The 19,135-nt window shown below is 39.8% G+C and overlaps 1 protein-coding gene across 1 annotated transcript in view; it reads left to right on the forward strand.

The window, feature by feature from the left end:
- The window catches only part of RAP2A (RAP2A, member of RAS oncogene family), a 35,287-nt gene extending 22,112 nt beyond the window's left edge, over positions 1–13,175 (forward strand). Inside the window, exon 2 of the mRNA XM_062624625.1 lies at positions 9,162–13,175. Coding sequence (XP_062480609.1) covers positions 9,162–9,399 — 238 coding nt within the window. The 3' untranslated portion in view covers positions 9,400–13,175. The remainder of the gene's footprint in view (positions 1–9,161) is intronic.
- Positions 13,176–19,135: the final 5,960 nt, after the last annotated feature.

The following is a 19,135-nucleotide window of genomic DNA, read 5'->3' on the forward strand; positions in this document are numbered from 1 at the left end:
AGATATTAAGTAGGTACCTAGGTACTAAACTTAAACTTGATAATAAACTTCTGTGTTAGATATGAATTTTAATGGTCGATAGAGACTAGGGAGAGGTGCCCTGTTTAAGGTGAAAACTAACCTCTTGTTTGTGAAGGCTTTTAAGCATCCAAAATGCCAGTAGATGAGAATTGCTGTTACTCCTATCATAGACTCTTTGTTGTCAGCCCCAGCACTCAAACTCCTGTTTGCCTGGCACATCCTATGCCCAAGCTTTACTTAGAGAGGAAATGATAAACCATTTCATGGAGTTCTGCAAACTTGATGAGAAAAGGTCTCCCTTAATGATCAGAGATTTTTCTTTAGGAGTTCCCTTTAGTGAATACTGAACTCTTTTCCCATAGAGCATGTTGCCAGGCAATTGAATTTGTGGGTGTTTCTGCTGTTTTATCTTGCAAGATGGTGACAGAGCTGAAGATAGGCTATATTGACTTGCAGAAGCAGTCTGAACACATGGGAGGAGTTTATAGTTATTTGAATTCCCTGGAGGTCTTAGATGGAGAAGTTCCTCTACAGGTAAGGGTTTCTCTCTGAAGTGATTGGAAATTACTTAGAAAGTTCTTTAGTGTCCTTCATACAGAAATGAAATGCATCTTTCTGTTGCCTCTGTTGCAGCAAAAGAATGTAGGTTTAGTAGATGGCCTTTCAGTATGCGTATTGGGGAGTACTATCCACCGTTCTTGTCCATTGGAAGGTCTTGGCTGTAAGCTGCCTAGAAGTATTGTGTTTAAGTGCTTTGGTTGAAAGTACTTGTAGTAACAGTTGGGAAACAAACATATATAGTGTGTTGTTACCTTGGGTTTTGTTGTTCTTGTTTCTTGGGCTTTTGTTTGGAAGAGAACTATTTCTTCTAATCTCTTACAAGCACAGCATCAAGGGTGAGCCTGCAAAACAATTTGAGCAGAACAGACATTGGTTGAGGCTTTTCCTAGACCTTGAAACCAATGGGAAGTGTAATCTGACTGTAACAACCACAGGATTTTAAAGTATTTTATTTAAGTTGAGGTGATTATTTCCAGAAAGTTTCATGTACAAGAACAGAGATAATTTCTGAAGCCTCCTGAAAAGCAATATGGTGTGATGGTTATTTATTACTCTAATATTATTCTTCAAGTTGTTTTACAATTATTATTTAATTTGCTGTCATATGAGTAAGTATGTTTATCCTGACTTTATATACCTCAGCCTATCCATCTGAAGAGTTTGTTTCCCAAAGGCTATAGTTCATGTCAAAGCCTAGAATAAAATGTTAGATCCCTAGTCATGCAATTAGGCTATGCACTGTTCTTCATGGCAAACTAATTCATGACTCAGCCGCCTAATTGCAGTGGGACTTCCAATAAGCTCTTTAACAACCTCTCGTTTATAAAAATTATTTTAAGACTACTTTTTTTTTTTCCACTTGGGAGTTGTTGCTAAAGTAATGAAATCCTCACACAATATAGCTTACAAAACTGAATATTAAATGCAATTAATTAATAAACTGGAATGACTTGTTTGCATCAGAATGATGGGGGTTTACAGCTGTTCTGTATGGATTTGCCTGAGAAGCTGTAATAATTTTCATCAGAGAGCAAAGTGCTCAAACTTACAGAAACCTACTTATTTTTAGGTCTGCATATCTATCTCCTGACACATTGCATATATTTATAAAGATATAGGTGCATCTTCATTGCAGGACTCCATGGGAAAAAAAAGGTACAGCTCTGCAGACTGAGCCCCTGCTGTTGATTTAACTGAATGTTAAAATTTTTAAAGCAACCAAAATACAAAGTAGCTGAGTTTGGAAAAAGTGAAATGTCTTCTGTGGCTGAATTTCTTGAGGTAGAAATTGCTTCAGAAGTACGTTTATTTCTCCTGCTGCTTTGGTTCAAGAATTTGAAGCTTTCGACAACGGGTTAAGATTGTTTTCCCCTTGACAATTCTGTAGTCTTGCTTCCTCTCATCCTGGTGTTTGAGAGGCTCAGAATGAGGCTAGTGAGCACCAAGTGTCTAGGGAACCTCTGGAGCCGAAGTGAGTTTTTAACCATTGAGGATTCTGTAGTAAATGTGTGAACAGGATAAGAAAAAGTCTTGATGGAACAACTTGGAAGATGTCCTTTCTCTAGATGAGGAAACTTCTAGTTTAAATTCTGACAGATTTTACTGCAGGCAATCAAAGTTTGCAGTTACATTACAAAATGTTTAGTAATATTTATGTATGAATTTGTAAACAATCTAATTGATTTAACTGCCATTTCTGGTACTTTAATTCATATTGCCCAGAATTCTTTTACTGTGTATTTTGGCAGGATTCTCACCACAATTTTTTTGTAAGTCTAAAATGAAGCATAATTATTTTTACTGGCTCTCTGATATTATTTACATCATCATTGTCCCTAATATCTTCATCCCGTAAATCATTTTCCATTTTGAAATACTATGAAATTGCCAGAAATAACACTTTAAAGAAGTAGAAAGTGATAAAGGTGGCTTAGTACTGGAGATCCTTTTCGATGATTAGCAGTAGTTATCATGGGTAGATAACTTTGCATTTCAGTGCCCCCAGTATTTAACATGTAAAGATAGATATCGTACATCTTTCCATAAACTTCTTCAGGACAGAGGGTAGTTATACAAAATAGTCTTTAAGAATATATGCTGGATTTTTTTTTGGTCTTAATTTGTTTTTTTTATGCAGAAAGTTTCTGCATTTTGGTTGAACATAATTGCCTTTGACATGAAACTCAGGCAAAAATCCTAGAAAAGATGCAACACTTAGCACAATGTAAAGTTAGAAAGCAGGAACCCATTTAAAGTTGTAATGTGTTCATGTGTTCTGTTGTACTGTTCCAGCTCACTTTTCTTCCTCCACTTTAGGGGTGCTGGGTAATCTCTAGCACAGTTACAGTGAATCAGATCAGTTTATTAGCCTTGGTCTACATAATGTTTTTAATTCTTACTCTCTTATTCTTCATTTTTATTATATTTTCACTGCACATCATCTTTGCTTTTATCTTTATCCGATGACAGCTCCAACCAGGAAGATCTCTTTTACAAGATCTTTTGTAGAAGAGATTCAATGTGATGTCAGGTACTGCCCATGTTTTCTTTCTTTGAAGAAGATTGGAGGTAGGAAAAAAAATGGGAGGTAAAAATAAAAAAAATCTCTGAAAGTCATTTACATACCATTCATCTTGAGGCTTTCTAAATGTTTTAAGCTGTTACTCAAGGTATACGCAGTAATCTAAACAGATATATGGATGTTGTATGTGCTGTGTGATGCAAGGTAAAATATATAAGCTGGTGCTGTGTGGTCAATGGTGCATAGCTGGGCCACATAAAACATTTAAAGTGTGTGTATTTATTGATTTTGTGTGGCTATGATGTCCATCCTCAGGAAAAGTGAGGGTTTTGCTGTGGTCTGATGGTCCCAAAAGCTCATTAAAAGTGGATAACAGGATGGTTCTTAATATTGAAGAGTTATCTGGGACTGCAAAATACATGCTGGTTATCTTTTATAGAGAAATAAGTGTATCTTGCCAGCAGTGATATCCTATATATAATGGTATTTGACTCTGCACCGGTGTCTTTCATGGGGCTATAAGTGACTGCAGTTGTGTTATCTCTTCAGGAATTGCCACTGCTCTGTCATATTGGAGCTTAAGATAGTGAGATTGTTGAAACAGGGTGAAGTCCTTGTTCTTTAAGTGCATTCTGCAAACATGTCTAATTGGTCTAACAAAAATGTGTTTCTGAAGAGGTCTTGAAAAGTCAAGCCCTCCTGTGCTGCATTTGAGTGTATTTCTTACAGGCTCTGCTATGATGCTTGCCCTAGAATACATCCCGTGCTGCAATGATACAGATGAAACAGGCAACAGTTCCCATTTTCAGGTGGCCCTCATGCTTTTTGTTAGGAATAATCAGTGCTGCTCAAAGCTTTTCAGCAGTACTAAGCAAATTGGATTTTTGTGGTCCAGGAACAAGGAGCAGAGCTGTGCCACTTCTCCAGTGCTAAGGGGTGAGGCAGGGGAAAATGGGCTGCACTCAAAGGCAAGACCTCTACCCAGCTCCTGCATATAATTGGGCTGCCCTCTCACATGTTCTGTGGTAGCAGCAGCAATCAGGCTTTTCAGGATTTTAGTATGGGTGGTGTGGTCTTATTCTCTTGTGCTCGGCTAAAAGTATTTGTGTGCAGGTTAGCTCCTACTTGAAGTTTTCGGAGGGATTTATGAATTCCTGGATTCGATTTTCTTGTGGTTGCGTGGAAGGGTTTTTCACTGCTGATTGGGCATTGCAAGATGGCTCTTTTCCTTTGTAAAGAAATTGTTTTCTTCTTGGGTCACTGAAATTCAACAGGGTGAAAAGCCTTCTACCCTTCAGATTTCATTAGAATCTTCTAATTCCACATCTGAAAAATCACCCTTTCCCCCTGCAGGCCTGTGCTGCCGCACACCACCTCGGTGGTGGGTGTGCCAGCATCTGGCCAATCCAAAGCTCTGCAAATAGCAAGTGGAGCCTCCAGGAGCAGGCAAAAGTTCCCTCCATCAAGATCAGCAAGTGTGGTAGGGAGCACGTTGAGCCAGGGATCTCTCTTGTACTCATCAGATAAATTTGCCCAGGATACCAACTGAAGCAAGATATTCTGGCAGTGTTGGGATGTAAAGGGTAGAGAGCCAGCTTGGACTTCAGAACTTGTAGAGCTTGATTTAGTTGAAAGCTGGGGTTTCCACAGTGTATTACCAGAACTGAAAAGCTGTGAAGTACAGTGTGGAGACGCTTAAGGATTCTGAACGAAGAAGGCAAGCAGGGGCTGGAGCCACTACATGTAACCATATAGTTTATGTAAAGACTTTTTAGTTCGTGTGTGGCACTGTTCAACATGCAGTCAATGAATCATCATCTTGGTATTTGGAGAACAAAATACCCAGGTGCATGGTCTGACTCTCCCCTACTCGCTTGGGTCTGTCAGGACTGATATTGAGCTGGAGCTCATAAGCCTGTACTGAAGCCAGTCATCTGCTCAGTATCCATGGACTGCTTTCCCATTATTTGCCATATTTCAACCTCCATTATTCTGGATAATGGATACTGACTTTTCTATATGAAAAGACAAAATGCATGACTGTGTATGTGTGTGTATATATTATAGACAGTTTCTGTGCATATTATACGCATATTATGCAAGCATAAGTATATATACTTTTATATTAAAATCAAAAATATTTCTCACACACAATCTACATGTATAAAAAGTGGGTTTTATGTGAAGTTTATTATTCAACTGACATTCAGGGGGACCTTGATAGGCTGGAAAATATCAAAATATCAGATACTTGACATCATAAAAGTTTTGCAGAAATATTTTCTTAAAAAATCTGGTGTTAAGTGGTTATTGGAAAAATCTGGATTGTAAGATGGATGTATTGACTGTAGGATTCTCATCTCATTTTAGGTGATCAAGTTAGATAGGGAATAAGGTAAATGCAAGAGGCAAAAGCAAGAAAATTTAATACGGAAGAATGCTTCTATCTGCCCTACCTAATAGTTCCTAGGTGGTCCTGTGCAAATAAATTAAATTAGACTTTTCACATCTATCCTTATCAGTTCTTCTTTTTGTTCTACTGTATGAAATTTCACTATTTTAATAGCTCCATTTCCCAGCTGCTGAGTACTCATAATATCTTCTGACATTAAGTTGCTCAGCTTTCCTAGGGTTCCTAAACCTTTTAAAGCACCTGAATAGTTCAGTGGAACTAGCTATAAATCTGCAACAAGTGTGAATTCCTCCCTTTATGTTTCCCCTTTTCCAGTCTGTGAGAACTTAAAATCATAGAATAGTTAGGGTTGGAAAGGACCTTAAGATCATCTAGTTCCAACCGCCCTGCCGTGGGCAGGGACACCTCACACTAAACCATCTCACCCAAGGCTTTGTCCAACCTGGTCTTGAACACTGCCAGGGATGGAGCATTCACAACCTCACTGGGCAACCCATTCCAGTGCCTCACCACCCTAACAGTAAAGAACTTCCTCCTTATATCCAGTCTGAACTTCCCCTGCTTGAACCCATTACCCCTTGTCCTGTCACTACAGTCCCTAATGAAGAGTCCCTCCCCAGCATCCTTGTAGGCCCCCTTCAGATACTGGAAGGCTGATATGAGGTCTCCATGCAGTCTTCTCTTCTCCAGGCTGAACAGCCCCAACTTTCTCAGCCTATCTTCATACGGGAGGTGCTCCAGTCCCCTGATCACCCTCGTGACCCTCCTCTGCACTTGTTCCAACAGTTCCATGTCCTTTTTATGCTGAGGACACCAGAACTGCACACAATACTCCAGGTGAGTTCTCACAAGAGCAGAGTAGAGGGGTAGGATCACCTCCTTCGACCTGCTGGTCATGCTCCTTTTGATGCAGCCCAGGATACGGTTGGCTTTCTGGGCTGCCAGCGCACACTGAAGCTGGCTCATGTTCAGTTTCTCATCGAGCAGCACCCCCAAGTCCTTCTCCACAGGGCTGCTCTGAATCTCTTCTCTGCCCAACCTGTAGCTGTGCCTGGGATTGCTCTGACCCAGGTGTAGGACCTTGCACTTGGCATGGTTAAACTTCATGAGGTTGGCATCAGCCCACCTCACAAGCATGTCGAGGGCCCTCTGGATGGCATTCCTTCCCTCCAGCCTATCAACCGAACCACACAGCTTGGTGTCATTGGCAAACTTCACTGGACTGCCATCATTCCTCAAATAGGATGGATAGTAGCTAAGCTACTTCATCTACCAGTTCCATCAGGACCTGCAGATGCATCTCATCAGGTCCCATGAACTTTTGGTTCCTTAGATGTTCTCGAGCTTGATCTTATCCTACAGTGGGTAGTTCATTCTTCCAGTCCCTGTCTTTCTTTCTGTGGCTTAGGCATTATGACTGGTGGAGCACTTGCTGGTGAAGATGAAGGCAAAAAAGTCACTGAGTACCTCAGCCATCTCTGTATCCCAGATAGCCAGATCTCCTGTTTCCTTCCAGAGAGGACCCACAGTTTCCCTTTATCTTGCTTTTTTTCACCAATGCACCTGTGGAAGTTTTTCTTGTTGCCCTTGATGTCCTTGGCCAGATTTAATTCTACCAGGGCTTTAGCTTTCTTAACCTGATGCAGGAAAGGTGTACCTGACTGCACTTTCATTGAAGGTTTTTTAATGCTGTACAGCAAATACAATAGGACACATGCATCTGAACAGCAAAGATAAAAAGAAATAGTGGATTGCTGTCTTATCTCTTGAATGCCATCCATCTTATGTAATTAAAAACTATGCTATCGTGTGTTGAAATGCGGGAGGACAGACTTCAAGATGCTTGTGTGTATTTTAGTACTTAATGGCAGCTTAGCTCTTGCAAGAGTTCCAAAGGAATCATTGTGCTAAATACTGTGTATCCACAGAGTAAGAAATGTATTGTGTCTCTTCAGTTGGTAAACAAGGATAGGATAAATAGCGAGAGAGAGGGGAATTCTCTACAGTTATTGACCACAGCCCTGGACTGTGGATTAAATGACATTCTCATAGTTATCGAAGAGACATAATGAAGTTTAAAATTTCAGGTTCCTCTTATGACATGGTTGGACCAACTTTTTATACTGCTGTGGTGGTGTAAGAGTTGCTGAGGTAGTCTGAGAAGTTACTGCTCTTTTATCCTTTCTGACTCTGAGGGATCCCACTCTCCTTGCAGAGGAGCAGATGCGAACATGTAGGTTCTCTGTTCCAGTGCAGGGAAACTCCACAGCTGAGTTTTATCGTGCCTGGTAGGTTGTGGCAAGCTGCTGGATGTTTCCTTCAACCAGCTGAGGCACATGCATCAGCTCTGCTCTGCTGCCCTGCCTGGAAGTCAGGGAGGGTGGGTGTAGGGGTGAAGGAGTAATGAAGGCTTAAGGACAGTGACATCTCCAACTGCTGCAGTTGTCAGCAATGACTGTTGTCTGTCCACAGCTTCGTCTTAACTGATTTGACTCAAAGCAGTACTAGTAAGTTAATATGAAGTAGAAAATGAGGTTTAAATGGAGAGTGAACCATCTTGTTTCTCTTAGATCTTAGTTTAGTTTAAGTGCTAAAAGCCATAATCAGGTTTTTTTGTCGGTCCTTGTTGCTTTCATGAGAAAACCCGTGTAAGAGTGTTTTGGAAGTAGGCCCAGTGTTTTCTTCTTTGCTATGGCAAATATGTAAATTTAAAACCTGACTGAACACTTCAGTTCCATGTCTGAAGAAGGGTTTATGCTTGTTAGGATGGGGTGGCAGGAAAGGAAGGCAAGCATTTTAACTTCAAAAAAAAAATTGGCAAGGATCCCCTCACAAGGAGGTGCAAAGTAATAAATTCTCTCATAGCTTATGTGATCTACTGTGCTGTCAAGTTGATTATGAAGAAATGTGATAATACTGCCTGGAACATTTCTTTTTTTTTTTTTTTTTCTCCAGATTATTTAACTGGCATAATGATGTGAACGCTACAATGGACAGTTGTGTATTCTGTATCAGCTAGGGTCAATTGTGTGTTGTGTGTTAGCTTATACATACTTTTATATAACAATGCTGTCGCATATACAGTACTTGGAAGCAAGCTATGTTTCCTGAAATTTCAAATTAATTTACTGGCCCTTTGTTTTTTTTTCCCTTTTGTTGCTAATGTGAGAGTTCCAAATATATTAAACATATTACCCTTGAATGGGACAATGGTGTATCCTTCACACAAGCAGGAAATACGGCATGATACCTGTTCAGGGAGGAGGATGTAATGTTAAAGGGAGAGCTGGACGTCCATCTTGTTCTTAGACCCTGAGGTTGCAAACATGGAAAATATTACTAGAGTCCTTGGATTTTGTAGTGGGGAAGCATTCCTGGCAGATTTTCTGTTACGGAAGAAAATTCAGAGGAGGGAGCATTGCTTAGAACTTTAACAAATCTCTGGGGGGAAAAAAGAGATGTGCACAAATTGCCGGACTGTTACATATACAAAGTATGTTTTCAACGTGAAGTTTTCAGATTATCCAAATGTCTCTTTCCTGTTGCGTCTGTACTATTTGCAAATGGATGTTTACATTTAAAATATTGCCATTTTAAAAATATAATTATTGCTGTTGTTCTTGTGTTCTTGTTTTTGAACTCTAGGTATGAGAAGGTGCCAGTAATTCTGGTTGGTAATAAAGTGGACCTGGAAAGTGAGAGAGAAGTATCACTGAGTGAAGGCAGAGCCTTAGCTGAAGAATGGGGCTGCCCCTTTATGGAGACCTCTGCTAAAAGTAAAACAATGGTGGATGAGCTCTTTGCAGAAATCGTTAGACAAATGAACTATGCAGCACAGCCAGACAAAGATGATCCATGCTGTTCTGCATGTAATATACAATAGCATTAAAAATGACCTAACCTGGACTTAATTTGCAGAAATTTTGTAAGGTGGTAAAACTGCCTACTTCACTTCCTGGTTTGTGGGTCACTTGAAATACATCTGTAGTGAAGTAGCAACATTAACTCAGAGCTGAGCATTGGAAGTCAATCACTGACTCTGAATATAATTGGGTTAAATGACCACATCTCACCCGTTTTTCCCTTTGAGCACCTGCAATTTTATGGCACAGCCAGTTGATCTACAGGGTCATTCCGGTCAAAAGTACATGTGTTGCCATGTCAGACAGCAGCTATTTTTGAAGAAGCTGGAAAACTTCTGGAACAGAAACAGTGAAGAGAATATCTCTGAAGACCATTCCCAACTAGTATAAGCGTGGAAGGAGAGACAAGTCTTTCAGCGTCTCATCACCATGCTTCAGGACATGTGCTGTCACTTGTGGCCAAGTTTGTTCAGTCAAATATGTTGATTTCACCAGAACTTCTGACAGTGTTAAGAGGCTACCAGAGACCTATATAGTTTGGATTGTTTTCAAAATCAATGCTATTATTTCTACACTTTATCCCACATCTTGAAATAGAAAACATTGAATCAGTGTGTGAAATGAGAGGCAAGATCCGAAAACAAATGACGGGTGAAGAAACAGTCTGGCATTGGAATGTTTTAAATCTTTCATTTTGCTGCTCAAAAATGGAGGATCGCTTCAGGTTTTGGTCTGCAAAAAGCCAAACAAACCCTCTGTTTACAAAGCAGGAAGCATCTTTATTTATCACTTTACTGAACCAGGAGGAAGCAACTGTGATGAAAAAAAATTGCTGAGCCTTACTAACAAGGAACACTTTAATAGAATAACTAGTACCATCTTGTAAGGAAAATTAAGCCATGTTGCATCCATATGTTCCCTTCTGCAGAAACCTCGTGGGACAGTATCAACATCCTGCATTTTTAAGTTTGTTAAAGATAACAGTTTTTCTTGCCTTCAAGGGCTACATTCTCTGGTGTGATCCCCAACTAAGCTTTGAAAATCAAGTTTGCTATTTGATAGCTTTAAGGATGAAAACTTAAATTGAATAACCATGTGAAATCTTTTGGTTCAGAGGTGACATAGTTACAGTTGTAATTCCTTAGGTGAGTGTGGAAATGGCTCTTTAATTGCCTGACACACTATTCAAAGGTTGCCCCAATTATTGGTGTGTTAAGTGGTGGGAGCAAATATTTTATTTTGAAAGGATGCTCGAGCTCTGACTTGCTAGTTTCATAGCAGTGAAGTATTTATCATTTGCATGACTAATGGCACAGAAATACCTATTCCGAAGTCTTACAATCAAAGTATAGAAACGTTTTCAATCACAATGTTTAGATTTTAAATGCTGGAGAGATTGTCTTGAGCTGGTTCTTTTATGGGTAAAATTGGCCATAAAAATACAGAGTCACTGAGCCTGTAGTCTAAGTAACACCATGCGTTTATTAGTTTTTCAATCTTGTGCAGTAACAGTGTAGTTCCTTGTGTTTAAATGAGTGAAAACAGGGGTGCTGGGGTGTGTGTGTGTGTGTTGAGTGTGTATGTGTGTGTGTATATGGCCCTTAGAAATGCTGTAATTGGAGTTAGGTTCGAGAGTTTTGCCTCCATCTGCAGAACTTCCTAAAACACTCTCATCTGCTACAAAGGAAACTTGAGTACAAAGCGCTTTGCAGTTCTTCATACATAAATATCCTTAACATTTTGAATTATAGTTCATTGGATGGTAACTAAAGGAAATCATATTCACGGAAGAGAACTGGCCATCTCTGCCCTTAATCTTTCAAGACCTTTCCATAACCAATGTATTGAAGGGCATTAGATGACGCAAAACATTAAGCCTTACTAGAACATAAATGTAGCCCGTTTCCCATCTACCTTGCAGAGCTTTTGTTACTGTACTTTGTTCTCTTTCAGGAGATAGGCACACCGTTTATTTCTGGCATCTGAATGCCCATTTTGGGTGCTCTGAATCGCCCTCCTAGAGGCACCTACCTCTTTCCATTGACAATATAGCAAACTTAGGCTTTTAACTTTGGTCCTCCAATTCACACAACTTATATGCCTAAACTAGATGGTATGAATGTTCTCTTACCCCCCTGCCCACCCATTGCGTGAGCCACCATGCTTAAGCAAGATGTGAGATATTCAATTAATGATATTTCAATTTTCATAGTATCTAGATTGGGAAAGGGTTTATTGAGCAGAACAACCTGTCTGTAAAACAGCTTGTCAGTGTGAGATCACTGCATAAGTGCTCAAAAAAACCAAAACAAACCCCTACCAAACCTAAATTTGAAACTGAGTTGGAAGTACATGTTATGCAATGTTATTTACAGAGATGTTAAAATCTTACCTCACAGATTGTTCATCCTCCAAGAAAATGACATGAAGTACAATATGAACAGGCTAACATGAAGTTCATAATACAAAACAGATGGGCTTTTAATATAGGGGAAAATGCACAGTGAATTTTTAACAGAAAACATTAATGAAAATATCTCCCAGCCTTGTTCCCTCATTATGCTCTTACATTTCCAAAACCATCAGCTGTATGTAAGCTACCACACAACGTGGTGGGGTGGGGGAAGCCTAAGTGTTGTTTTTCACTGTATAGTTCTGAGGAAGTAGTTATGCACTATTTGTATTTCCACTAATGTGAAGATAGTGGAGCTTGAATCAATGACAGTTGCACTCAACAGAGATTTTTCAAATGACAGGGGTAGCAGGAAGGGAGGTGAGGGAACCATGCGGCCGCTGCGTGGCCACCCTGCAGGAGACATTGGTCTTGGGTCATAGTGTCGTTTGTACCCTGATAGGATTACCAATTCTAGTATTTGAAAGTTTCTTATAACATGCCTTAAAAATATTATGATTTGTTCCAAAGACCCACTTTTCCTTTGGCTGTTCTTGTACTTTTCTACAACGACAGCATTTCTGCAGTTTTGTTGGTTTGATTTTTTTTTTTTTTTTTTAAAGTTACAACTTTTATTCTTTTAAGCTATGATAGTGAGAGCAACTGTTTTCTCTTTCCCTTAAAAATACACAAAAACTAGTCAAAGCAAACAAACCGGAATTAGATCAAGAGTATAAAACATAATTGCATTGGATTTTGGTTTTTGTTTTTTTCCTATTGTGTCTGTCCCCCCACCTCCCCTTCAGAGCATCAAGAAACATTTTGGTGACATTTTCTGTTCTGGTTCTAGCCTTTCCCTAATCCCAGTGCTACAGTTGCCATTACTTTTCTGTGGGAAAACTACTGGTATTTGCTTTCCTGTATAGAATGTTGCCTAAAGATGTCAGCCATTTGGTTGGGGGGTTTTGTGCATGTTTGGTTTTTATTTTCTTTTATTATTTTTTTTTTTTACCGGTGTGCTGTCAAAGCACTGGTTAGGCTTTAATTATGAAACTCCGCAACAAAAGCAAATGTTTGACAACTGCAGGAGGCTTTTATCTGCATTGTTGTGCATCTGTTAATTCTTGATCAGGGTTTGAAGGAAGAATGCAGTGGGTTCTGGAATCAGGCTTAACGCTGTTGATTTGGAGTTTCCTAGGGGTGAATTAATGTATTTCACAGTTAATTGTTGAGCTCTAATACAACTGGCAACTTAAAATGGGGCAACAGTTTGTTTTGTAACAATGTCAGTTGTTTAAACCTTGATGTTTCAGATAAAACAAGAATTGTACATAGAACTCAATGCAAACTCAGCAGTTGTATTTGGAGTTAAATTATTTTAACAAATAAATTTATTTAATGAAATCTCCCTTGCATCTTTCTTGTATTTTCCATTTTGATTTGATCAAAAAGCTCATCCAAAGCTGACGAGGGCTACCCAGTGAATTCAAAGAGCACTGTCAGCTATTTGCGGTTCAGCCATGATTTTTTTGCCAAAATGCTCTTCTTGCACAAATTAAATAACAATATGTTAAAATCAAACACTATTTTTCATGGGTGAATACATGTTGTGATTTAAGGTATAAGCTTGATAAAGAACCATCACAAAGGGTTATTTTTGGTTAGTTACTTATCTTAGAGGTATAAGATATGGCAAGAGAATACTGCTTATTGTAAAGTGTAATAACATGATGTACAAATTTAGTCAGTATGTGCATATAGTTAATATGCAGAACTACTTTTATAAGGTTGAGTTTGCAAAGGGTTAAGAAAGGATTGCTTGTTCAATCAGCTGTTCAGTTGATGAGTGTTTTGCAGGCTTCACCACCATACAAAAGGAGTTAGTGTTAGAAAGAACTTCAAATACAATTAGGGTTGCAGAGATTTACAAATGAACAGTTGAGCTAATGCTAACAGGATTATTCTGGCTAATTGGCACCGATCAGCAGTTACATTTTAGTCATGCCAGTATCCCTAAAATACCCTGTTTTCAGTAATGATAGTTGCTTGATAGTCCCTTGTTTTCATGTCACACATGCCATAAGGAACAAGAAGCCTGAGGCTGGCACATCTTAAAAGCTCCTAGTTCTATGGATAATGTAGAAGGCTGACACATACTGGTGATTTTATGGTTTTGATTTGTCCATTCATTCTGTAAACGAGTTCTGGGGAAACTTGTGCTGATGGGTTCTTGCAGTCCTATTAATTTAGTAATAACCTTTTATTTTGCCTGAGAAGATCCCTACACAGGAACAACAGGAATTCACCGGGCTGTTTTGAACAGTTCAAAAAACCCTGAACTGTCAGTGTGGGACACTCTGTTTTCAAATAACAACTTGAAAACTTTGAATATTGTACTCTTAACAAATGCTTTCTGTCGTGTGTCCCCTCCCCCCCCACCTTCTTTTGTAGGAAACAAAAGGAAACTCATTAGCTTTCTGAGAAAGTTTTATAAAAAAAGGCATGTAGATACATCCTATACATTATTACTGTTTTGCCATAAAATCTGAAGAAAGACCTTTTCTGTTTATCTGTCACACAATTTGCAGATGTTTTGAGCTGCAGGTTTCTCATCTTCCTTCATAGGGAGGTCAGTTAATGCCTGTGTAAATATATATGGAGTTTGACTCTGGTTGTTACTTGGGCTTTGTCTGATGGTCAACACATGTTTTTCTTACCCTCTCGCATTGGAGGTGAAAAGTACTGAGTTAATATAACATTTAAAATGTCTTCATTGTTTTGACTCTGCTCTTACAGTTACACTCATAATGTGGTCTTTTAATATTTTCAAATGGCACTTCTACTTGAAAAGTGACCATAAAAACACAGCCTCAATGTAACTGTATTCAGAGTTGCATATGTGCGAGATATACTAGATTTTGTGCCTATTTGCCCAGCAAAACCAACCCAGCTTGGAAGCGAGGACTGGAAGCTTTGTCCGATGCGCAGAGCAGGCAGAGCCCACACCAAGCGACGTTCAGACGGTGGGTTGCGTTTACAGGGTGGATTGCAAGTGGGTGGCAGGAAAAGCCATGTTGCTGTGAACCAGGCACCTCACAATACTAGAATTGCTAACAGCAAATCTTCATCCCACTCTGCTGGAACTGTTTTTTTTTTCTGTATACTTTCAAGCACACACATTTTGGCTTGACTGGAATATTAAATAGTTCAGGGAGCACTGAGAATTTATTTCAAACTCTTCACGGTGCAGTGCCCACATATGCAGACAACAGAATAACATACCTGTCTGCTCATCTTATTAGGGGTTGCAAGGTCAGCCAGCCACATAGGAATCTCACTGGAGAATGGAAGAGTGAGGTGGTCATCTTGCAGGGGTGGAGAGGAATACGGATGAATCTGGGTAAAAGGGTGAAAATATTAAACTAAAAGATTGTTGAAGAAAAATATGTAGGTAGATGTGTTGGATGGGAGAAATACAGCATTTTATCAGACCAAGATCAAGTATTTTTGAGTAGGAATATTGTTATCTTTTAAAGTTAGTAAGTCAGAGAACTGGATCTCATGAGTAGCCTTCTACATTTCTTCTAGTTGAAAGAAGTACAAAGATGTTTCCTGAGATGTTGAAGTGAAAAGTTCTGAGTGCTTTGGGGTTTTTTCGTTTTTCTTTCTTCATTTAGAATCCTTGTACAGTTTAATAACCAGGAGATGCTATCCCCAAATATGTGGGACATGGCACCTTGGCTTTCCAGTTGTACAACACAATTTAGAAATACAAAGCATGCTTTCATTCCGCAGCTGAGAATATGCTCTACGTAACAGCTCTTTTGGTTATTACATAGTCTTCTCTTTACTATTCACACTCTGTTCTTGCAGATGGAATAGATAATCAAATTAAATAAAGGTGCCAGGCACTTTCCAACATGAGACAAGGTGGGGTTTTTATTGCTTCCCGAACTACCTAGTAGAGCTTCAGTTTTCTCAGGGTGACCTATTTGTCCCAGATTTGGGGGTGGGTTGGTTGTTCTCTTCTTTTTTTAATGGGTCAGCTATTTCTAAGGGTGAAACAAAGGCAGATGCATTAACCTGCATGTGCTAAATTCTGGAAAACATTCTGTTAAGACCTGGCACCTTTCTGGTTTGAACCACTGAGAAATTGTCTTATAAAGACATTAGCTTAGGACATAGGTCTCAACTTGGCCAAGTTCTAAGCCTCTGGAAAATGGTTTATCCTGTATGAAGAGGGATGGAAATCTGCATTCAAACTCTTCAGTTGCCACTGGATATGCTCTCAGCCCTTCATATATGGTAACTGCTGGGCTCAAGGCACAGCCCTTGTGCATATATACATATTTATTTACACGCTGTGTGGGAGCTGAGAAACAGTAGGAAAGAGTAGGATGAGACTGTTCAGCAGGGAGGACTTCCAACCTTAGATCTTAATGTATCTTGTTCAAGAAATAGAAATAGACTTTGATGACAGTAAGTCACCTAGGAGCAGAATTGGAGGCGGACGTCTGTAACCTGCCTGATGGCTCATGGCCGACACAATGACACAAGAAAAGCTTTCCAAAATTGTTAGCATAATTTTACTTTGAAGTCTTTCCATCTTTAAGTAAGGCAATAAGAAGTTAACCTTTAGAGCATTTGCTGAGATTTTAGTTACAGGAACACAAATAAATGATTAATCCAAAGAAGGCTGGATTCTGCAAGTCAAAACGAATGACACATAAGCATCCAATTGATAGGCAGTAAATGGATGAGGGCTCTTGATGCAATATGAATTAAAGCACTTCTCAAATTCTCTATGAAGCCTCAAGAGCTGCATCTGATGCTGCTGTAGCAGGGTAGTATTCTTTTCAGACTTGTATATTTCTCTAACTGCTTTTTAAATAGTTTACATTTTTCATGTATGGCTCTATTGTAAATTTGTTTTGGAGAAGGCAGCCCTGAAAGTGAGTCAGAGGCAATACTGATTTGGTATTTAGCTTTGTGTTTGAAGATGGAGGCAGATAGCAAAAAGCTCTTCTAGTTCCACCTTTTTTTTCAGGGAAAGATTTGGCTGAGAAAATTCAGGGCTTTCCGGAAGTCTTTGTAAGAGTTGGCACCTCTTTATTCAGTGAACTCAAGCACTCTTTTCTTGATGAAGGTGGTATTCGTGGTTATTTCTGGGACCGTGCTTACTCAGTCAGAGACCATGAAGTGTAGATATGCATTTACAGCATATTGTCTACTGATTTCCCTCTTCATGCTCTGTGTAAAATGCATGATAATTTACTGAGATAATCCCTAATCTCTATGTAAAATGACTGCTACCCTATCAGGTAGCCATCCTTAATCCAGAAGGACAGCATGCAGCTGAAGGAAAGCTATATAATATGACGGTGAGGAGGGGGCTCTCATCTCTGCTTCAGATCTAAAGCAAATCACTCATTTTCTGGGTCACTGTTCATGGTTACAAGAAATCGGAAGAGTAATAATCATTGTTTTCTCCCCATCAGGACAGAGCAGCTCTGGCTTCAGAACTCATTGGTTTGTCCAGAAACATACCCTGGTAAAAACTTGATGTTTGTCACTATGGAGGAAGGATAGTGACAGCAAAGATTTCCTGCTCAGCAAGCTACATGGCTCTTCACCCTTTGCCGTTGGGTGAGCATCCTGTTCTCACGTGTTGTTTTCCATGTAGAAAAAAGATGAACAACTTGTTTCATGTAGGATGGGAGATTCTTCCCCTTTTCCTTTCATTTTTTATTTTTTTCAAATCTTGTCTTGGCTTTGCACATGTCAGCCACTCTGTTCCCAAATCAATAGTTCATGGCAGAAGCCACTTATCCTCTGCTCTCAGGAGATGTTCTGACTCAGAAATACACAGACCTATGTATGACTAAGATGATAAACCTGGCTTGCTTGCCTGTAAATGGCAAAGTTTTCTAAGAAATTATCAAGACCACACTTTTGAAAAGTTGGTAATGCTGCCTCCTCATTAAAATTTACAGTTGTTCCAGATATTAGCGTGTTTGTCTAGGAAGTTTAAACAAGCAGGCAAACAAACAGTGCCAAACAGTGAAACCCAAGCAAACCAGCCAGAAACAATACCAGCCCGATTCAGGTTTTCTCATTTCAGTAACTCCAACAACAAAACAAAAGTTTCAGCTGCTATTTTTTACTTTTATGTATCCAAAAACTGATAAATGCAAATAAAAGGAGGGGAAAGGGGACACTTGGGGGTGGAGGAGGGCTCTGACTGCTCCCTGAGTTGGGGTTGTAATGTTAAAATAATCCCTAAAGGTCTCTGATAAAGTATAAATTGGTGATGGAAGCAGGTTATCACTCTAGGCCCAATGGTGATAGTGATAAGAAAAGTTCAAGAAAAAAAAAGAATGCTCACTTCTCTACCCATGCAAGTCTCCCTGTAAGAAAGTGCTTGGATGAACAGTGTCTGCCACATTGTATGTTGCACACTTGGTGAAGAGCAGAAGCATGCTCCAGCGATGGTGCTGTGAGTACTGAGAAAGGCAGGTTAGCACTGCAGCTGCTGCTGAAGTCACCTTTAGCAAAGCTTCCCTGCAGACCACAGCTGGGACTCAGGATGCTTAGAAACGCGCAGCTACTTTGGCTGATCGTGTAATTGCTCCTAAACCTGCATTTTCCTTTAAAAACAACCTTCAGGCTCTGTCTATGGCAGACGAAAGTCCTTCTCACCAAGGTGTTGGTCAGGAACTGCACAACCGGAGCATGCTGAATACTTCCCCTACCCACTACACACAACGCTGAGGATGTTTCCAGATAAGCTGGGCTAATTGAGCCTCTGTGATTTCAGCGTTGTTGCTCTGCCACTCTGTGATGGGATATTGCCTTTGCTTCCTCCTGACCAGCTCTGTGTCAGTATGATCCCAGATAGCTCTGCTACTGGATTTCTTGTGGGTCAAGTTCTTAACTGATGCTGTCACATCACCTGATACGTGCAGTAACTGACCAACCCAAAGATCACTTAGTAGCTTTTTTTGCTCTAAGAAATCATCTTCAAGATCAGCCCTCTTAGGCTGATTAAGCAGGGATCCTCTCTAATCAGAGCAGACCTCCCATTTTCCTGGATTTGTGTGGACAGACTCCATAAAAACTCTTCCCATTGCCTGATTGCTGAAATAGCTGTACTGGCCGAGATAAACACACTGCCAAAGGTAAATTGGTGGGATAATCCACCATCCGTGCTGCAGATTTGTTAGGATGTTTGGATGCATTAATTTCACTGAACTGCACCAAGAGCAAAGCAGCTCGATGCCCCAGAGTGTGATGTCCTGCTTGTGTTGGCCTCTAGTGCTATGAAATGCCCACGATGCTGCACTGAGGGCACATTTCTAGCTGGC

The sequence above is a fragment of the Pezoporus occidentalis genome, unplaced genomic scaffold (genome assembly GCF_034315485.1).
Source record: "Pezoporus occidentalis ecotype Australia unplaced genomic scaffold, CSIRO_AGI_Poc_V1 ctg27, whole genome shotgun sequence".
Taxonomy (NCBI): domain Eukaryota; kingdom Metazoa; phylum Chordata; class Aves; order Psittaciformes; family Psittacidae; genus Pezoporus; species Pezoporus occidentalis.